This window comes from Lytechinus variegatus, chromosome 2, assembly GCF_018143015.1.
Source record: "Lytechinus variegatus isolate NC3 chromosome 2, Lvar_3.0, whole genome shotgun sequence".
NCBI classification, from domain to species: Eukaryota; Metazoa; Echinodermata; class Echinoidea; order Temnopleuroida; family Toxopneustidae; genus Lytechinus; species Lytechinus variegatus.
This window is the reverse complement of record NC_054741.1, coordinates 21,126,839-21,146,752: the sequence shown is the minus strand read 5'-3', so window position 1 is coordinate 21,146,752 and position 19,914 is coordinate 21,126,839. Positions and strand designations below refer to the sequence as shown.

The window sequence follows — 19,914 nt, the reverse complement described above, 5'->3', positions numbered from 1 at the left end:
GGAATATACCATAACTTAGGTATTCACAGATTTAGAAATTCTCAACTTATAATGTTACCAAGGAGATGCATGCTTCTATCTTAACGATTCGTTGAGAACCCACCAGCACATTTAAGTCGACCATCTTACAACTATATAATGCATGTTTTTTGTTGCTGAATACACCATTAAATGTGCATTCATAAATAAAGAATTTCTTTCAAGATTATGTCTCACCTTGGACTACAGCCTCAGTGACATACATGTACAATCCAAATCCAATTGAGAAATTCAAAATCTTTGAAATCCGATATTATGGTATCTATTCTAAAGCATGCTTTATATGTTTAGCATTCCATCAGTTTCATACTAATTTCTTTCTGCTACAAAAAAAGCAAATACCCTTAAACTGAAGTTGAGAAATATTAATATCATTAAAAATGACTGTCATACTTTAATTTTAACTTCAAATGTGATTAAAATCACTATGATAAACTCATTCTACAGGCCACAGACAACCACAGATATTTAATACCAGTAGTCTTTTAGTACTTTGCTTCATTTATCTCATTTTTTATTTCTTATTTCATGGCACAAAGAACCACGCAATGCTGATTACTATCTTCAAATGAATCGATAACTCTTCATTGTTTAGCCATATTATTTCTCAAGTCATTTATCCTATTCTTAGACATTAAGCCACGGAAAAAAGGAGATAAATAATACTAAGTTTATCAAATAAAAATACAACGTGATGAGTGACTCACCTATCCAAGTCTATAGCACCTTCATATGTGAGATAATAGAAAACTGAAATTGAAAGAGGAAAAAAAAATACAAATCAAAATTCAGAGTATAATTGTATTAGGGCAATCATGCAGATTTGAAATGTCAAATACATGTAATCAATTAAAAATATAATTCATTCTTCAACCAGATCGGGGTCCAATCTTATGATCAAAATTAAATATTGAGATTGATGGCAATACCAATCAAAACAAGTAGTTGGGATTGATTGCAATGAAGATGGGGTCTAAAATTGTTATTCAATTCTAGTAAACATTTTCTTCCAATGGACATTTTTCATATATAAATTAATACAAATCTAGTCTAGGGGCCCATTTCACAAAGGACTTAACAACTGTTGTAACTTTGCCATTATGGCAACTGCATGTACCATGGTAACAGTGCTCAGCAGCCAATCAAAATCAAGGTTACCATGGTAGTTGTTACAACAGTTGTAACTCTTCATGAAATGGGCCTCTGATCTGTTGTTGTCTTTACTTCCAGATTTTCCAGATTTTCTATTTTTCGACTTATATACATATTTTTTTCATACGACCATCATGTCATTTTTTTGTGTGTGATAGGCTCAATACTTTGAGTATGTGATCCTTGACCACAACCTTCTTGGGATATTATTAACCTATATGCTAATCATTTCAGAGAGAAATTTGTTAATATCCAACCAATAAAAATCACTTCTTGAGATATCACTATTAAGTGAATGAAAAGGCAAGATCCTGAAAAAGTTTCTAAATTTTAAGCTTATACTTATAGTGAAATACCATGGAAGCAAATTACATGGCTTACACACATAGAGAATCCATGTGTGCGTGGGGGGGTGTTCTATTATGCTTGGATTACATGTATTTCTCAAAGGGTAAATGGTGACTCGAAATTGTACTTAATTCAAAGATGCATGGTAGATACCGCACTATCAGAACGTTATGTCAGATTATACTTCGGGCTGGGAAGTTACCTCCACTATACATGTAAATATCAAGGATCTGAAATAAATCCAAATCGGCTTTTAATAGTAACCAGCCAAACATTGGATTAATCCCCAGGATTAAAATAAATCCTATGTTTGGCTTGTCACTATTCACAACCGATCTGGATTTATTTTCAATCCTTGAAATTTAGAGAGTACTAAGCGTGAAATCATACAAGGTTTATGCATTAAACAGGATATGCATTTGGCACTTCTGGCTTGAGCTTGAATTTTAGTCTCACCTAAATCTTGATGAACTTTTACCTTGCCCTTCAAGATGATCAATGCATTAAAGTACAATTTTCAGGGCAACTTGTTACACTATATCATTAATATTTTTTTTTACTTGACCAGATTTCCTCACAAGAATATACAAAGACAGAAATCCCAGACTATTTAGTTTTATAAGTGATCATCACATCAGAACAATGTCTCTACATGCAGTCATTTGGATTCTGACTTTGAAAACTTTCTATATTCCTTTAATCGCTCAGTGACCATCGATTTCATTCAGCGGGTTTCTATGGATTCATGGGACTGGCTATCATACTACATGCCGGTATGAGTAATACAAATCTGTTGGTTATGCACTATTAGATCACTGGAATGTGTTCGCTCATCCCCCTTTTCTTCTGCAAACTTCAAAGGTTTTTGTAGCGTTTCACGAACAGAAAACAACTTGTGTGCATGTTGCAAGGATAAATGTAGGTTACCTTCTAGATGCTCTCTCAGGTTCAGTAAACCTTCAAGTGAAACTGAATGGGATTCAAGAATATGGGAGTTTATTCTCTCATGACTGAATCCCATTGATCTCAACTCAATGACAGACAATGCATTGTTGTTGTTGTTTTTGCCTGACCATGGAATAATTGCATTAAACCATCCAGCTTAAACCCTGACAATTCAGTCAAGAAATTGTCCGCAATGAAAATAATTTAAGGGCATGAGGAGAAGCATGAATTAAAGACCTTAAAATGTCATTTGAAAAAAAAAAGAGTACAGAAATGTCATTTCATCAAATAATCTGCAACTTTTCCTGAATCACAAACAATGTAATTTATGTGATATTCTAACATGTAGCATTTAGTTTTCAAGTGAAACATAGACTACATACAGCTTCTGACGAGACCCAGTTTTATTTTTTTTTCTGTTTCGTTTTAAAATTCATTTTAATGTTTAAAATGCTTAAAATGTTGTAACCTATACACATAAAAAGGATTCTCATTTCATCTTATGGCATTCAATACAGATGTCATCTTTACCAAAAATATACTAAAGTTAGTGTAATGGTAATGAAAATACTATCAAATGATCAACTTAAAGTAAGGGCAAGAGCAATAAAATATCAATGATACTGAAAGTATAGGATAGGGGTAATGAGACTATTTCATTAGTGAAAGTAAGGGTGAATGTAATGGGAACATTATAAAATGATACTGACACTGTGAAAGTGAGGATAAAGGTGATGAGAAGGCCTATATTTCAATTAAAATAATGATAGTGAACTAATACCTTGGTCACATTTGTTCTACGGCGGCCGTACGGCAAGTCGAAAACAGTCGTTTTAACATTTTTTTGTACCAGCTAAATATAGGTGGTTTGAATAAAAATGAAGAAAACAGCTGTTTTCGACTCCCCATAATGGCCGCCGTCAAGCAAATGTGACCGAAGTATTAGGATGAATACATATTAAAAAGGAATATTATTCAATATTTAAAGTAAGGATAAGGGAAATGTGAACATTTTTAAATGAAACTGGAGGTAAGGGTGAGTGTAATCAGAATATAAAATTATACTTAAAGAACAGGGGTCGTGTGAATCACATGAATGGTACCCTGAAAGGGCAAAGGCAATGGGAATATTATCAAGTACCACTGAAAGTAAGGGTAAGTGTAATTCATATAAAATGACTGAAAGAGTAAGTGTAATTCATATAAAATGACTGAAAGAGTAGGAGTTAGGAGATTTTAATTTGATAATCATTCTGAAATCAAGGGTAGGGGTTATGAGAATATAACCATCACTAGAATAAAAAAAAAGTTGAAATAAATGAGGGTCTAATGCCACTTAATCCTGTTATTTTCATCCCATGCAATAATGGTGATTATATTACCATTTCATTCAAAGGCAAAAATCTTTTGAAACGTCAAGTTTGCCCCCTGAACCATAGCAGTGGATGCACTTCCGTGCCCCGGAACCACTTATTTGAATGCTCTGAAGCAAACACTGCGCTTCCAATCATCGATCATCGAGAAGAGCACTTTGAGAATAACACCTTTTGCTACAGTGGGTGATGCCAATTGGTCCTTCACAGGATAAGACGAATAGAAAAGGCCGACTGGCTGGGTCTGCATACATGAATGGTCTTATTGTGATAATTATTCATTGAAATGCTTTCTGCAGCTCTCTATATAGAAGGCCGTCAGACCAATGGAATAGCCGATAGCCGCCGCCCCCTCCATTTCAATGCAGTCTGGTTGAGGAAGTATATATGAAATAAGATCAGCCATGTGGCTATTCATATGTCCGACGTCGATAAGCTGGAACAAATCATTCTCTCGATCTGCATTATAATTTTCTAAATTCGTATCACACATAATACATTGATCTTTTGTATTCACTATGCTGCATGTATGGACAGGGACAGATTGCCTTCAGTGTTGGATATCTAGAATCATGGCTACTGTAATATGGAAAAGGGTGTGGTTCCAGTGAGCTAAAAATTGGTAAGAGACCAAGTCAGTTTGGCAGGACATTTGACCCGTAGTAGACAGCTAATGTCTGATATAACTCAAGTTGATTCAAATCATGATTTCAATCACCATGATTTTCTTTTAGGTGAATCAACTGATTTAAATAACTTCCATATGATCATCCACTAAGACTTGTACAAATTCTTCTCATGTAATTGAAATAATTAAAAATCAAGTCAATAAAATCAACTACTTCCACCAAAGCCTATATGCAATTAACAGTGACTCTCATGAGAACATTTTTTTTCTGAAATTTTATTTTTTTGTTAATGGAAAGAAAAACAAAACATTTGTTTTCTTTTAGATAAATGAAGTTTTAATTGTTACCTTATTTTTGATCATTAGTATTTATTATTTTGCATTTATTGCTTTATTTTACTCACTCATTTCTATTTTAATTCTTGCATTCCTTGACATACATGTATTTTTTGTAGGGGGAGCATTGCCTAATATGAATTAAGGCAATTTAAACATTAACATAGGTTTTAAGCCAAAAAAAAATGTACCACAAATGTAAAGCCCAAGTGCATATCGCTATTCCATTACATTATTAGATTATATCAATGCATGTGCCCCGAACGAGTGTGGTGTGAAGAACAAGGACTAAAATATGTTAATTGGCTAAATTTTGATACCGACTTGTCATTAAAATGGACAAGGACAGGTTATGGTTTATTACGTGGCAGTCATTGGCCACTATTCATCATTTTATGATGGGAACATCAGGCCCAAAGAACCATCCCCCCATTTTTTTTTATTCATTTGATGCGGGTGCCAAATCAAAATAGAAATTTTAATATCTATAAAGTATTTTTGTCTTGCTTGTCAGTAGCTTTCTAATATTAAATTACTAAATATGTAAAGCAAAAATATAAACATTACTGAGTGGGCACGCTATTCAAATTGAAATCGTAACTGCCAGAAATATGCCATATTCAAATTCTGATATGTACACAATGCATTCAATGACTACTAAACTAAATGGCCCGTATTCCAAAGTCGGGTTTAACTTAAACCACGGTCTAACTCTGCGCTAAAATTATGGGGAGCCAAAAGTTCAAGAATTCTATTAATATTGTATATTTCTTATGTTTACTATTTTGTTTCCTTTTGCTTTCATAATGGATAAAAATGCTTCAGTTATCATTCCCAGACAATCATGAACAATTTGAGAGTCAAATGAGTTAAGAAAATGGATGTGTACATTTAGGGATTTGTGCCCCAATCGGCTCTCCATAGTTAAACCACAACTTTAAACCATGGTTCAATTTAAACCCGAGTTCAGAATACGGGCCTATATATGTTTGATGATAAGTATAGTTCACATTACTGACCCTTTACCAAAGTTTGTTTTCACTTTTTTTCCCTCTACAGACTTAAAAAAGGAAATGACTGAATGTTCCCTAATGCCATATTGAGTTGATGAAGAATATTACATGTATTCACAAGCAGAGTGCTTCAAAAAGGAACATGAATATTGAGGACTAATATGGCACTTCCCCCTATTGACTTGAATCGAAAGAAGGAAGTGGCAAAGTGAGTCTACCATTTGTCACACAAAATGTGCCTCCCTTTCGAAAGAGGAAGAAGAGTTTAAATGCCTGTTTGCGAGTGCATTGCTTGTTGATTTGTCACTTGAAAGCTGCAGACGTCACTGATTGGACCAATGTCCTGCTGCGATGAATACCACCTTGGTTTTTGTAGGAAACGTGAGAGGGGGCGCTAGAGTACCACTTGGTGACTCACACCGGCTTGGGGAGGTTCACTCTTTTTTTTGCAGGCAGTTAATTTAAGAACATATGCAGTGTGTTGCACTGCAGACAAGAGTACCTGCATATATTGCAAGAGGACCGTCCAATTTAACCAGAGGAGATTCACAAGACACTGGAGTGGACTGACTTTACACACCAACATAGTGTCGGCCCATCATGGAACTCTTTATATGTTTTGCGAAACAAATTTATCTTGTTTGGTTTACCAGCCTTGTCCTGCTTGGGAGATCTGGTGATGCAGCGAATATACTCATGAATGCAATATTAGGCAAAGGAAGCCATTATTACATTACTGAAGCCATCGGAGAACAGCTTGTCAACCGGGGACATAACGTGACACATCTTGTTAGTAATGCTTTCTACAAGCAAGCATCAAGCAGGCAAAATTCAGAGCTCTTCAACTATGAAGTATACGACACTGCGATACCACCTGAAGTTATTTATCAGCTGTATGCTAATATGAGTAGAGTGGCCTTCCTTTCTCCACTGAACAGTCAACATATTGAAGTAGAAAGCAAACCTCACTGGCATCGCTATCAGGACTGCCAAGCTGTTCTCGACAATCATGACCTCCTGGAGAGAATTAGGCGAGCAAATTATTCTTTGATTATATATGATATGTTATGGCCTTGTTTACCAATTATTTCTAAAATGCTTGATATTCCTCTTGTAGGAATCATTTCATTTCCCAACCCATGTATGGAAACAGAGATTGCAGGATCAAATTTCAATCCGTCCTACGTACCTTGTACTGGCATTGGATTTACAAACAAAATGACTTTTGTTCAGCGATTTGTGAACACATTCCTTTACGCATTTGTACCATGGCTGACAACAGACAAATATGTCTGGTACAATCAGCTGTTACATGAGCATTATTCCAACGATTCTGTTCAGCTTTTAGACATTGTTCGTGAAACACAACTCTTTCTTGCCAATAGTGATTTTGTAGCTGATTACCCCTGTGCCTTGGGACCTAATGTGGTTCTTGTTGGGGGGCTAACATCCAAGCCTCCTCAGAAACTGCCTCCTTCCTTGGAGAATTTCGTGTCGAGTTCTGGAGATCATGGAGTCATAGTGTGCACCTTTGGATCCTTCCTGTCCTCACACGACCTCTTTGAAGCAAACAGCAAGCTTAGTGTCTTCATCTCAGCTTTTGCAAGACTACCCCAAAAAGTCATCATGCAGTTGAGTCACGAGCCATCATTTCCATTGCCAGGCAATGTCAAAGTCCTACCCTGGCTTCCACAGAATGATCTGCTTGGCCACCCAAAGACCAAGGCATTTGTGTTTCCTGGAGGGAATAATGGATTCTACGAAGCCATCTACCACGGTGTGCCCACAGTAGTCATCCCTCTGCGTGGTGATCAGTTTGATGTTGCAGCTCGTGTGACTTCAACAGGGATTGGCGTGGTGGTGGATAAGCTGACGGTGACAGAAGATAGTCTACAACACGCCATTCACCAAGTCACCAGCACAAACAAGTTTGCCAATAAAGCTAAGAAGCTCTCAACTATCTTCCGGGATCGGCCGATGCCACCTGCACAGCGAGCTGCATTCTGGATAGACCATGTGATCAAGCATGGAGGAGAGTATCTTCAATCCTCTGTTCATGACCTGAGCCGTATGCAGCATATCCTACTGGATGTCTTGACGGTCATGTTCATATTGTTTCTTGTACTGTGTGTTCTAGCCTACAAATGCAGCTCAAAGGTGCTGTGGTTCCTCTATGGGTGTGTAACACATAAACATTTAAAAAATAGTTAAGACCTGAAATATATCTTCTCTATTATTTACTATTATTTTCCTACATATATATATATATATGGAATTGAAAATGCAATCTTTCAAGAATGGTTATGACTACTTCTGTAGAATCTGTACGAGGTACGAGCCATCAGGTATCAGTCAACTGGTTCAAGTGAAAAGTCCTGAAATAAGGAATTATGCAAATGGTATTTTAAGGTACCGGTAATATAATAGCTTACCATTGCAAAAAAGTCATAAATAGTATTATTACTGTGATTACAGTCCGACCTCTCTTATTCGGACACATAGGGACCAGCACCAGTCTGGATAAGGGATTTATTCAGATCTGGGAGACCTGATATCAAATACACGCTGTCAGTGCAAATTATAGGCGGTTTCTTTAAGGAAATGAAATCGATTGGTTGCCAAGACTCTAGGATAATTTACCTGCTGAAATGATTGAGGAATACATCAAGCATACCTCAAAGAAAGAAAATGACTATAGTCACACCCACCCCTGCACATCCATTGGTTCATTTGATTCTTCTGCTCCCCCCCCCCCCTGAAGAATTCTGGCTCTGCTAATCATTAGTAAAGATATTGTTTGACCCAAAATGCAGAAACTACTTTTTTTTGAAAGACAGAGTCTCTGGTTGCCATGGAAACATGTGACTTGTGAGTCCCATTGCGAGATGTATAGCTGGGATATTAACAAATTACTTGTTTCGTTTGTATATACATGGACCAGAACCAGACACTGAAATACCTTTATTTGTTCTTTCTTTTTACTTTAATTCTACTTCAATTTTAATGCCATTTATTTCAATACAATATGAGTATCTAATGTAATGAAGATGCAGTATTGTTGTTTGAATATAGATATTCATATTTATTTATTTCTGGGTTGACATCTTACTTTGATGTATTGTGAGGATGGGGGAAATATAACACTACAGGCATTCACCTACCTCTCTTCATTTCATCAGTGAGCTTCTAAATAAATAGCTGCAATTATTCCAAGAAAATGATGTTCTAACTCACTTGGGGGGAAAACATGAGTAATATTTATCATGTTTCATATTTAGAGCATACCTGAAGAACTACCATTTCGGTGATGTCAAAAATCACTCAAAGATCAATCCAAAATGAATAGAGAGGGAGAATAAAAAATTTCTGCTCCCCTGAGCATAATAAAGTGAAATGCATGTACAACCACTGCAATGCAATTTATGATGATAAAACCAGCAAATTGTATGCATTATACATCACAGTCATAATTTTAGAACATTTTAGCTAACCAATTTCTATCTTAATAAGTGTACATAAAATGCAACATTTTTTATCAAACAAAATGTATTAAATTAATCAAACTAATTAATAATCTTTTCTGTCATTACACACTGTTCACAGGATAAAAATACACCTTTCTCATTGAAAGAACAGCATTTTTAAATCGAAGTCTTTCAGACAAAAACAGATAGTTTGATACAAATTTGTCTTATATGTAATTGTAATATATATCAAGAAAATGTCTATGCAATAATTTTGTTATTTAAGGAAACGTTTTACCGGTATTTAAAATTTGCCTAAAGACAGATTGAAGAATATTATGTGCAATGTACATTTACGATGATTGTGTTTTTAAAAATAACTTCATGACAATGTGCAGTTTTTCATTGAGTTGAAATTCATGCATCCATCGGCGTCAACACAGAGGATTATCGTTTGTATTTGGAGGGGGGGGGTGGGGACGCAACAATAGATGTCCCTGCACATCAGCTGCCAAAATCTAATTGCAACTGCATGTCTATAGCCCAGTTTCTGTGGTTGGTGCAGTATAGACAAGACGAGACAAAAAAAAATAAGACATAAGAAAATCCTCTGCGCTGACACCCAAGCATGCATGCATCACCATTTTTTATGATAGTGAAAAACTTAAAATATATATGTACAGTGTATGTCAAATACTTATATAAGAGTGCCGAACTTTTATTAAGGATCAAGTAAACGGAAAAAAGACAGAAACAACTAGCAAATTTGTTTAATATCATTTTGTCTTGAAGACGTTTATTAGTCCATGATATTTGATCTACAAAACCCAATTCTTCTTGTTTGCAATTTAGTTTGTACCGCTTAGTACAAATACATACATGTATGACTTCCTGTTTCAAGGTATTTCATGTACCAGCAACCTGACAGTGTTAAAGGTACCGTTAAACAAGTATTCCTTGTGAGTCATTGCGGGTGACCAGACATTTCTTAAGCTGCACTGAAATCTAGAGTCACATACTGTACGGAGGCAAGTCTGAATATCGTTTTCCAGGAAATGGTTTATTAATGATGACATGCTCAGCTCCAATGTTTATGTGCAGGGCCCCATCTTGTAAAGAGTTACGACTGATCCGATCAATCACAACTATGGACGGCCAGCAACATCAACATCTATTATGCATGTTTGTTCAAAATGTTTTCTAGCTATGATGTGTATTCATGCATTCATTGTTTTCTTGAAAATTCACTGTGCTTCTCTTTGCATACAAAGGACACTGTGCAAATTTTTCTTCGAAAAAAATTATGACAATGATGGATTTCCATAGAGTTATAATTGATTGAATCAATCGTGACTCTTTGTAAGACGGGGCCCAGATTTCCAATGCATCTTGTTCTTTCAAAGAATCTCAATATTTCAATCAATGTGTGCTCTTGCTGCAATTAATTTTTCATATCATGTGGAATTGATTCATTTTGTATTTTGTTTTGGTCAAAAGATTCAGAATAAATCATTTGGGTATCCATTTTGGGTAGATAACCCGAGTTTCTATGTGTTGCACATTCAATTATGGACAAAGTAACATTAACAATTATCATTTTCAGGAATAGTTCACCTTAAAGGGTGAGAAGATAAATCCTTGGAGAATCATATCAATTTTAAAAGTCATTCTTGATTTTGAAAAAAAATCTATCGACATTTGGATAAAAGAGCTGAGAAGTTTCAGCTACAATTTTGTGAGGTCACTTAGAAGATGCTCCCCATATGCTGTGTATTATCAATATCATAAATTGCAATTTTCATGACTAATGATGAATTAATAGATTTTTTTCATAGAATTTATCTAAAATTATACATGTATGCAGGCACGGATCCAGGGGGTGGGGGCACAAGGGGCACGTGCCCCATTTTTGAGTAGCAAAATATAAAATTTGTAATGTAAAAATGCTATGAAAACAGAGGTGTGCCACTTCTTTCGAAATTGAAGACCTTTTTTCTTCATTGTCAAATTTTTCCTCCGAAAAATTTGCCCCCCCTTTTGCAAAATCCTGGATCCGCCCCTGCATGTGTGTCTGATTAAATGCACAGGTTAAACTATAAAATCTACAAATTCTGATAAAGTCAGTTTATGGCAATCATAGAGCACAACATACGGGACCGCAGCTGTATGTCACAAAAAAAAATTAAAACACAACATTTGCTCCTGCTACAATTGCTCCAGGCTCAATTTCATCTAAGATGTAGGGTTAGGGTTATAATAGGAGTTTTATGTTAGTTTTAGGGTAGGGTATAGTATTAAACCAAGGGTTGAAGTTAGTCATTTGATTAGTGTGGTATACAGAGCGGAGCAATTGTTGCCAGAGCAAATTTCATGGAACAGATTAAAGATCATTACTCAGTCATTTTCTTTAGTGGATTTTCACCACAGATTTAGAAGTGACTTGACACACGAGTTGGCTCCCCCTTTAAAGGTGACAAAAATTAAAATGCCGTTAAAAACAGTTTGTTACCCACTGTCATTAAATGGGAACTGTATCATGTGTATGTTTTCAAATAATATACTTATATTTTTTTTAATAATTGAAAATAAGCTGAATTTTGTTGCCTTGTATGATATTATTTATGTTGTGGATATGTGTGGGGTGCGCAGGAATCTATTAACAGGTAATACATAATGGTGGAGGTGATATACCACTTTGGAAAAAAAAAATGTTTATCATTCACTGTTAAAAATAATTTAAACAATGCTGTTTACTCTGTGAATCACACAGTAGCTGTTTAAACATTTTAAACAAGTGTGTAAAATCTTAAACAACAAAGTTTGAATTCAAATATTTAATTACCAATAATTTAAGAATGGTTAAGATTTTAAACACTTGTTTAAACTGTCTAAGCAACTACTGTGCGATTCACATAGTAAACAGCATTGCCTAAATTATTCTTAACAGTGTTGAATGTGTTTGGGTCACTGTTATTGGACATTGGCAGTTGGTGCAATTACTAATATAAGTATTCAACTATTTAGGACACCATAAGGGATATTTGTTCTTTCACTGTAGCTATGAGCTATTTATGCTTACCATGTGACTTTCAGAATTCTCTTCCGCCTTTGCATACAGTAGAAATGCATCCTAACCTGATCAGATTGTAAATTGAGGTATTTAGTATTGATTGACTGGTTTAGAAAATTTTGCAATAGCTATAAATAGGATACATCCTGTCTTACTCATGTGTTATACCCTTTTCATAAACCTATCCTCCAATTAGCCGCCTAAGATTAATGCGGATAATTCAATAAAAATTGCGTTCATAAACTCCGAAAATAAGCCGCATTATTTCTACGAGCACCCGTCCTGAAAAAGGCGGATAATCGCCATGACAACTGGACACGCCCCCTCCGATGCGGTTGTGTTGGAAAAGGGTGACCTTGTGACCGCACCATGGCAATTATCCGCATTATTTGGAAATGCGTTCATAAACTCAAAATCTTATCCCGATGCCACTATTATGCGGATAATAGCAGCATCAGAGTAATGCGGATAACTCTTGTCCTCCTCCAATTTTACGACCAAATTATGCTGCTATTAGCCGCCTAATTCATTTTAATTGGGTTTATGAAAGGGGTATAATATCCCTATGAAAGTATGTCGTTCAAACGAGTCTACACTCCTGAAGTCCAAAGTTTTCCATTTCCTATAAAATGCTAATTATGTGTACTTTGGTGTCATATGATTAGCAATTATGAATAGTGAAAAACATAGAAAAACAGAGGTTTCAATTAGGGTTCTTATATAGAAGCACTGCAGTATGATGATAAAGCTTGGGGAAAACAAAAACTGCTGACAGATTTTCAACAGGTTTACTTTTTGAATTCACTTTTCACTATATCTTTCATAATAACAATATTTAGCTCAGAAGAAATGTGTTTCTGCAAAATTCCATGAATTCTGTGTTCTTCCTATATTTCATGAGATTTTTACTTAATCTGTATCAGGAAAACTGGGGACTTAAGTCCTTATATAGATATAGATATTAGGGTAGTTTGGTATGTGGTGCAAAAGATATTCAATGAAAGCTATATTTCAAATTACCTTGCTGCAAATAATAGCTATGAAGCTTAACCTTAAAAATGTGTTCAAAGATATTTGCAATGATTGAATCTTGCATGATGGAATAACAATTCAATTGATGTTTTAATGATTTGCAAGTTCAATTAGATGCGAGTTTAATCTTATATATATTCAGTTTCAATGTTTACACCGTACATGTCTTGAGTAAAATCAATGGTGCTCTGTTTTTATACATTCATCATACCATTTCCCTATGACTTGAAACTTTTACAGAAATGCCACTAAAATATATACGTTTATCTCATCATATTAAAAACAAGCTTACAATGAAACATTTTACTTTTAGCTCTTGGAAAGTATTTATATATTTAGGAAAGATTGAATAGCATTGTATATTTCAATGATTTGAAATTTTCATGAGAATATAAAGTACAACTGCTATGCAAATCTAATCTGAACTTAAACAAGATTGCAAACTTTTTTTTTTATAAAGTTTGTTGTGTGTGAAGAGACTAACAAAGTAATTGTATGAATAATAAGCAGGACAAATATGGCATCTACATGTATCCATTTTTATTTCTATCCCCATCGTCATTGGTATTTTCATTATCATCGCCGTTGTTATGATCATGATCATAATCATTATCATCATCATCATCGTCATTGTCATCATCATCGTCGTCATTGTTCTTATTTAAATTCTCATCATCAAAATAATCACTATTGTTGTTGTTATTAAATATCATTTACTATTAATATAATTATCATACTTATAATTTTGAATCATGAAAATTATCATTCATTATCATCATCATCGTTTTTGTTTTATAATAGCAAGGTTTTAAGGTAATAAAATGTGTTCTTTTAACAATTACTGATTTTTGTTTATAAACAGAGTAAATTTAATGGTCAAAATCAGTGTGCTGTATGTCAAGTGAAAATAAAGGCGTGTTCCATATGATGGACTAAAACCAAAACAATTGTAATCTGCTGTTTTGAAGTCTATTGAGTCCTTAATAGCTGAAACAAATATAAACAAACTAAACTTAATAATATGTAGGGGAAGGCGGGGTAAGTTGTGACACTTTTTGCATTTTGCATAGTAGAATTGATATGACCAATAATATTGTAGAAATAAGTACCTTGCCTTTAAATTTGATTCTTGGAAAATATTTGTTCTCCTATATATAACTCTCTACCCCAACATGTAAGTCATTGTGACCTTTGAAAAAAACAATGTCAAATGGCTCAACTTGCCCCATATATATATATGGGGTAAGTTGTGCCCCCCTCTGGGGTGGGTTGAGCCACAAAAACTATGTACAAAATCTATGCGGGAAGAACCAGCATGTAATTTTTTTAATTTAAAGTCTTTTCACTTGCTAATTCGCTGTAAATACTAACATCCTCTATAAGTAAAAGAACTGTCATGTGAATTTGCTCATTTCTGCCTGCATATCAGTGGCTTTTTAAGTTTTTTTTTATTATATGTTACCATAAGAACTACCATGGCTCAACTTGCCCCATGTTGGTTGGCTCAACTTACCCCATTCTGAACTTCATGCAATATTTTCACATCCTCACATTTTTTATGCATCCATCTTGTAAAAGACCGTGACAAGAATGAGAATCTATACCTGGACCAACAATATTGTTCTTATTTCTTTATTATATTTAAAGACGTGTGTGTGTGTAAAAAGCAATGATCTATTTCGCACCCTTTTTTTACTTTTTTGGCTGAAATTTGTATTTTTCCCTCTAAAAAAGTACTTTTTGTTTTAAAGTTGAAAACAATGTGGTGGGGTTATGGGTCATCAATACAATGAGACCACCATAATGTCTGACTCATTCATTATTGGCCTGGGGGTGGTGGCTCAACTTGCCCCTATGCTCAACTTACCCCGCCTTCCCCTACTTACTTTTTGTGAGTGTTTGTTTTCAGTGAGTGTTAACAAATCTTTAAAAGCCAAAACTTAAAAAAATCCCCAAACAAAATAAATGATCAGAATATCTTGTTACAAGAAACAATAACACCTACAGTGTATTGACACCTTGCAACAAGGAAGACATCTTTGAAAATTTGAATGACTGTAAATAGCTGTCATAAAAAGTAACCCCCATGAGAAATACTAGGGGTTTGATTCCATACCATTCATACCATTTAAGAAAGGAGTTACTCCTTGATTTCAGGTTATAAATCATGATCATAAATATGGACAGGGTGAAAATTAATATGATTTTATCATTTCTTCTTAAAATGTTTGTTACATGAATAGGTTTCTCGACTGTTTCGATCAAGTTCTCAATTCTTGATTTTGTAGTAATTATAAAAAAAAACAGCATCATGGATGGACATTTTTGGAGAGATTAAGAGAGCTATCAGAATTTGAATTTTTTTATTTGTGATGTCATATATGAGCAGATAAAGTTGTAACCCGCACCCGTTGCGGTACGGGTTAACCTGCCGGTATGCCTCCGATCACGGGTTGCGGGCCGGGCCGAGTTCATTCTCAAACCCGCAGACCGTCATGCGAAAAAAAGGGAGAATAAACGACGCATACTAAAAACATTCACAGTGAAAATTGAGTTAAGATCATGTGCTTCTTACGTGGCAGATTCTTTTAGAGACGTAGATATTTCCTTTTAAAAATGCCGGCGTATTTTTGTCTTGTGAATAGTGAACAGGACTGAGTCTGAGACAGTTCAACATGATAAATACATCGAGTTGCTCTCTTTCAAAGGCCAGCGCCAGTGCGTGCATGCAGCGCAGTCAAAAGCAACCGCATGGGCCAATGAAACTCGATGTTGAGTTTCCCGTCCCATTTTTTCCAGCTCATAATGAGGAACCGATTTCATTATTCATTATTTTTCAGAAGATGAAAGTTTGACCTTTTGTAACCTTTTAACGCACTTTATTCTGTGGAACTTGAAGCCAGGGAAAAATTAATCATTTTTTGGGGGGGGCTCCATTTTCATTTTTTTTGCAATATTTCAGGGGCTCTTTTCAAATGCTACGTTTTTGTATTTTGAGGAATACCTGTTCACTTATTAAATTAATTATTACTTGTTGTTTAATATTGTATGATTTTTAAAGTTTTTTTTCAGGCCTAGAATCTTGGATGTGGGTGTGTTTGTGTGGGTGAGACTGTGAGTTGAACTTGATATAAATGAATTTAATATCTAAATTTTACTCCATCTAATTCCAGTACTTGGCCATGTAATAAAGGCCCACATACCCTTACTTTTCCTGAAGTTCTTTGAAAACGCAGATCTCCACGAAAATTGTATTTCTCTATGGGGGAGTCTAAATTTGGTGAGAATGAACTCATTAATAACTTAAATATACATGACAATGAAGAAATCATCAAACTTCATTGGCAGTTTTGAAAAATATACCCGAAATATAAACTCTGTCTGAAGCAGAAAATCACCATCATTGAGGCCTTTACAGAGCGAATTGTCCCCCAGAGCTCTGGCAGAGAGACAGAGCTCAGACTAGCTAGCACAAGCGCCAATGCGTACGTGGGTGAGTTTCCCGTCGGCCTTGTAACAGATTGAGCTTTGATGATTTTTTTATCTGATATTTAAGTCATCCCCTGGAAAAATAAAACAAATGATTTTTAAGTTATAATTAGCAAATAAGATAAGTTATTTTGGATGAGTACTAGGCCGTATGATAACTCACCAACGCGAGTTTACTAGACTTTGGGATTTATTGAGGTAGCTCAACCATACCTCGAGCGATGTTCGTGCAGGCTCCACCACTTCTATGGTTGTCGAGTGGAGCCTGCACGAACATACCTCGAGGTATGGTTGAGCATGCAGCGACATTCCATTCACAAAAAAAGAAAGAAAAGATTTGCAGGTATTTACAAGATATACAAGTAATTGTCTTACTGAAAAGCTTATATTAATGTTTTAAATCAGTTTTGAATCTAGATATCCAAATAGTTTATTTTCAGAATTTGATTTTCAAACGCGGGCCAAATTTCATAACGCGGGCGACGGGAAACTGAACATCGAGTTTTAGCGGCCATATTATCGAATGAAATACAAAAACAGAAGGAAATAATATAGAGATAAACGAGAAGAAAAAATTGACTGTATCATTATCCAGGTATTTATTGCATTTTTGATTACTTTATAGACGAGGTCCCATGGAATTGAATATTGTAATTATGATTGTTGTGAGTTGCATTGTCGACCGACCTGGACTGAAAAACAACATTGCCGTCTGCCGATCCTTGCTGGGCCTGGCCAGCCTGGGCTAGCTAGCGCGCTGAGCTCGCTGCGGCTCGCTAGCTCCGATCCGAGGCGTTAATTGCGTAATGCTTTCAATTTCGAGATCAGAGCGGACCCATTTCGTGGTACAAAGTCACCCAAAAAACATTTTCTCTCCGGAATAAAAGGCGAATTTGCAAATTGTAAGTAAATTCACTCTAGGCTAGGTAGTAGTAGACATATATTTTCCTGATTTGAGCCTGTAATAGTGTGGGGATTGCAGAAATAATGTTTTTCATTTTTCAAAGATAAATTGACTTGCGGGTTAAAACCCGACGGGTCAGCGGGTCCCGCTTTCAAATTATTGGATTATACGGGACGGTACGGTTCGGGTTTTCACTTGCGGGTTACAACATATATGAGCAGATGCCCATAAATTTCAATTTTGTAATGGTCCTGATGAACTTTTTCCCCCATTTTTAGAAGGGGTGTGAAATAATTTGTCTATTGATATACTGAAGGTACAATAATAATCATTTTCAATTTTCAGAGAAAATGACATTTTATTGATATTTCACCATATTGTAGGATTGCTCCTCGCACATGACGTCACAGATCAAATAATACAAATTCTAACAGCTTTTTAATTCTTCGATGAATTTTCCTCAAACCTTGGATAATATTTTCTATCATTTTTTTTACAATAAAATTTTTGTCATAATGCCCTGGAAATTAGGCAATCCAAAAATAGTGTTCAGTAATTCCCAGTGACAAGTGGTGAGTAGAGGTGCATCCTCATTGACCAAAAAAATTACAGTGACATTTTTATCAATCCTCAGCTGGTCTGAAGATTATCCCAAATGCTTGATAAAAAGCCTGGGTACAAAAAATACAGAGGCACTTCGAATTTCATAATTGCATCTGCTATTCAGTTATTTCATCACTCTGATTTGCGGCTGATAAAGGATTAATCTTAAATTATTTTTCTTTACATGTCTTGTTTTACTTTAATGTGAATGATATTTGTATATATTTTTAATGAAATGCAATTGTGACTATTTGGGGGCAATGAAAACATCTACAACTTGAATGCACTATGGATTCATTGAATCTAGTTTCTCTCTTAAAGACTGCACTGTGTGTACATTCTGAGTACTACATTTAATTAAAATTAAAATGTGGTCATGACCTTTAGTGTTCATTAAAAATTTCCAATTTAAAAATGATTAAAAACAGACTTAGAAATAGCCTTTTTTCCTTTTTCATATAATCCCAAAGAAAAAATACCAAGCAGGAACTTCAGTTTAGCAATATCCAGAGGTATCTATTGGTGTGGATTGAAATATTGGCAGGAATTTTAAAAAACTAAGCAACAGATGAACTAAGTACATAGAGCAGCCAATACATGAACAAATTATCAATATTACATCACCAGTCGGCCACTGCACACCTTGTGATTGGTCTGTGACCAAATTTGGAATAAAACATTTTAAAATTTGTGCCAAATCTCTAGATATGGATGACCTTACACTGCAAAGTTCTAAAAGATCATAATTATATTAAAATCTGTGACAGCAGTACCCTGCTTTATGAGAATAAAATAAGGTGTAATCAAATATCTAATCGCCATGACATCACTCACAGCAATCTCACGATAGGCTGAATCAAATATTGCCTTTCCTCCAAATCAAATTAAGGCTTGCAATCATCAAAAACTTTGGTATTGGCATGGTTAATTTGAACCTCAAATAGAAATATTCAGGAATTAAGGAAAATGCAATTTTTTCCAAAATCGGATCGTAGACCAGTCGCAACGTGTGCTCTCATCTGTCATTTTAATACAAATCGAGAGAAGCTTCAAGGTATGATAAAATCATAAAAGTAGAACATTGACTTCAAACTATAACTAAATACATAAAGGGATGATTTTAGGTGCTAGACAAAAGCTAACACCTTCCATTATGGTTACTTCCTAGTCTTGATTAGTGGTTCCTGTTTATTATTTGAAGTTAAGAAGTACAAAATCATAACTTGGTGAATGACATAATGGCTGCATGAATAAGCAAGTTTTCCCAAGCTCAATGCTTGGATCCTTCGTTTCTTTTTGCAACGACAGGAAGAAACATTAAACCGCCAGGGCACTGTCTAACAAAGAGGTACAACAGATTCAAATCTCACGCAAATTTAACTACACAAATTTAAAATTTGGGTTTGATTCAAATCTGATCCAATTCTATAAAGGACAAGAGGGAGATTGTTCCAGAAAGCAGTTATGATAAATTCAAATCAAACTCAAATTGCGATAATTTCAAAATTCCCCTCTTTT

General features: G+C 35.0%; 2 protein-coding genes across 2 annotated transcripts in view; one reads left to right on the top strand and one right to left on the bottom strand.

Moving 5' to 3' along the window:
• The window catches only part of LOC121409685 (BEACH domain-containing protein lvsF-like), a gene marked incomplete at its 3' end in the record, with an annotated part of 45,867 nt that overhangs the window by 3,045 nt on the left and 22,908 nt on the right, over positions 1-19,914 (bottom strand). The window contains exon 14 of the mRNA XM_041601594.1: positions 747-789. Coding sequence (XP_041457528.1) covers positions 747-789 — 43 coding nt within the window. The remainder of the gene's footprint in view (positions 1-746; positions 790-19,914) is intronic.
• On the top strand, positions 4,182-8,240 carry LOC121407552 (UDP-glucuronosyltransferase 2C1-like). Its single transcript, XM_041598688.1, has 2 exons — positions 4,182-4,479; positions 5,881-8,240. The coding sequence occupies exon 2, from the start codon at positions 6,435-6,437 to the stop codon at positions 8,043-8,045; it is 1,611 nt and encodes a 536-aa protein (XP_041454622.1). The 5' UTR covers positions 4,182-4,479; positions 5,881-6,434; the 3' UTR covers positions 8,046-8,240.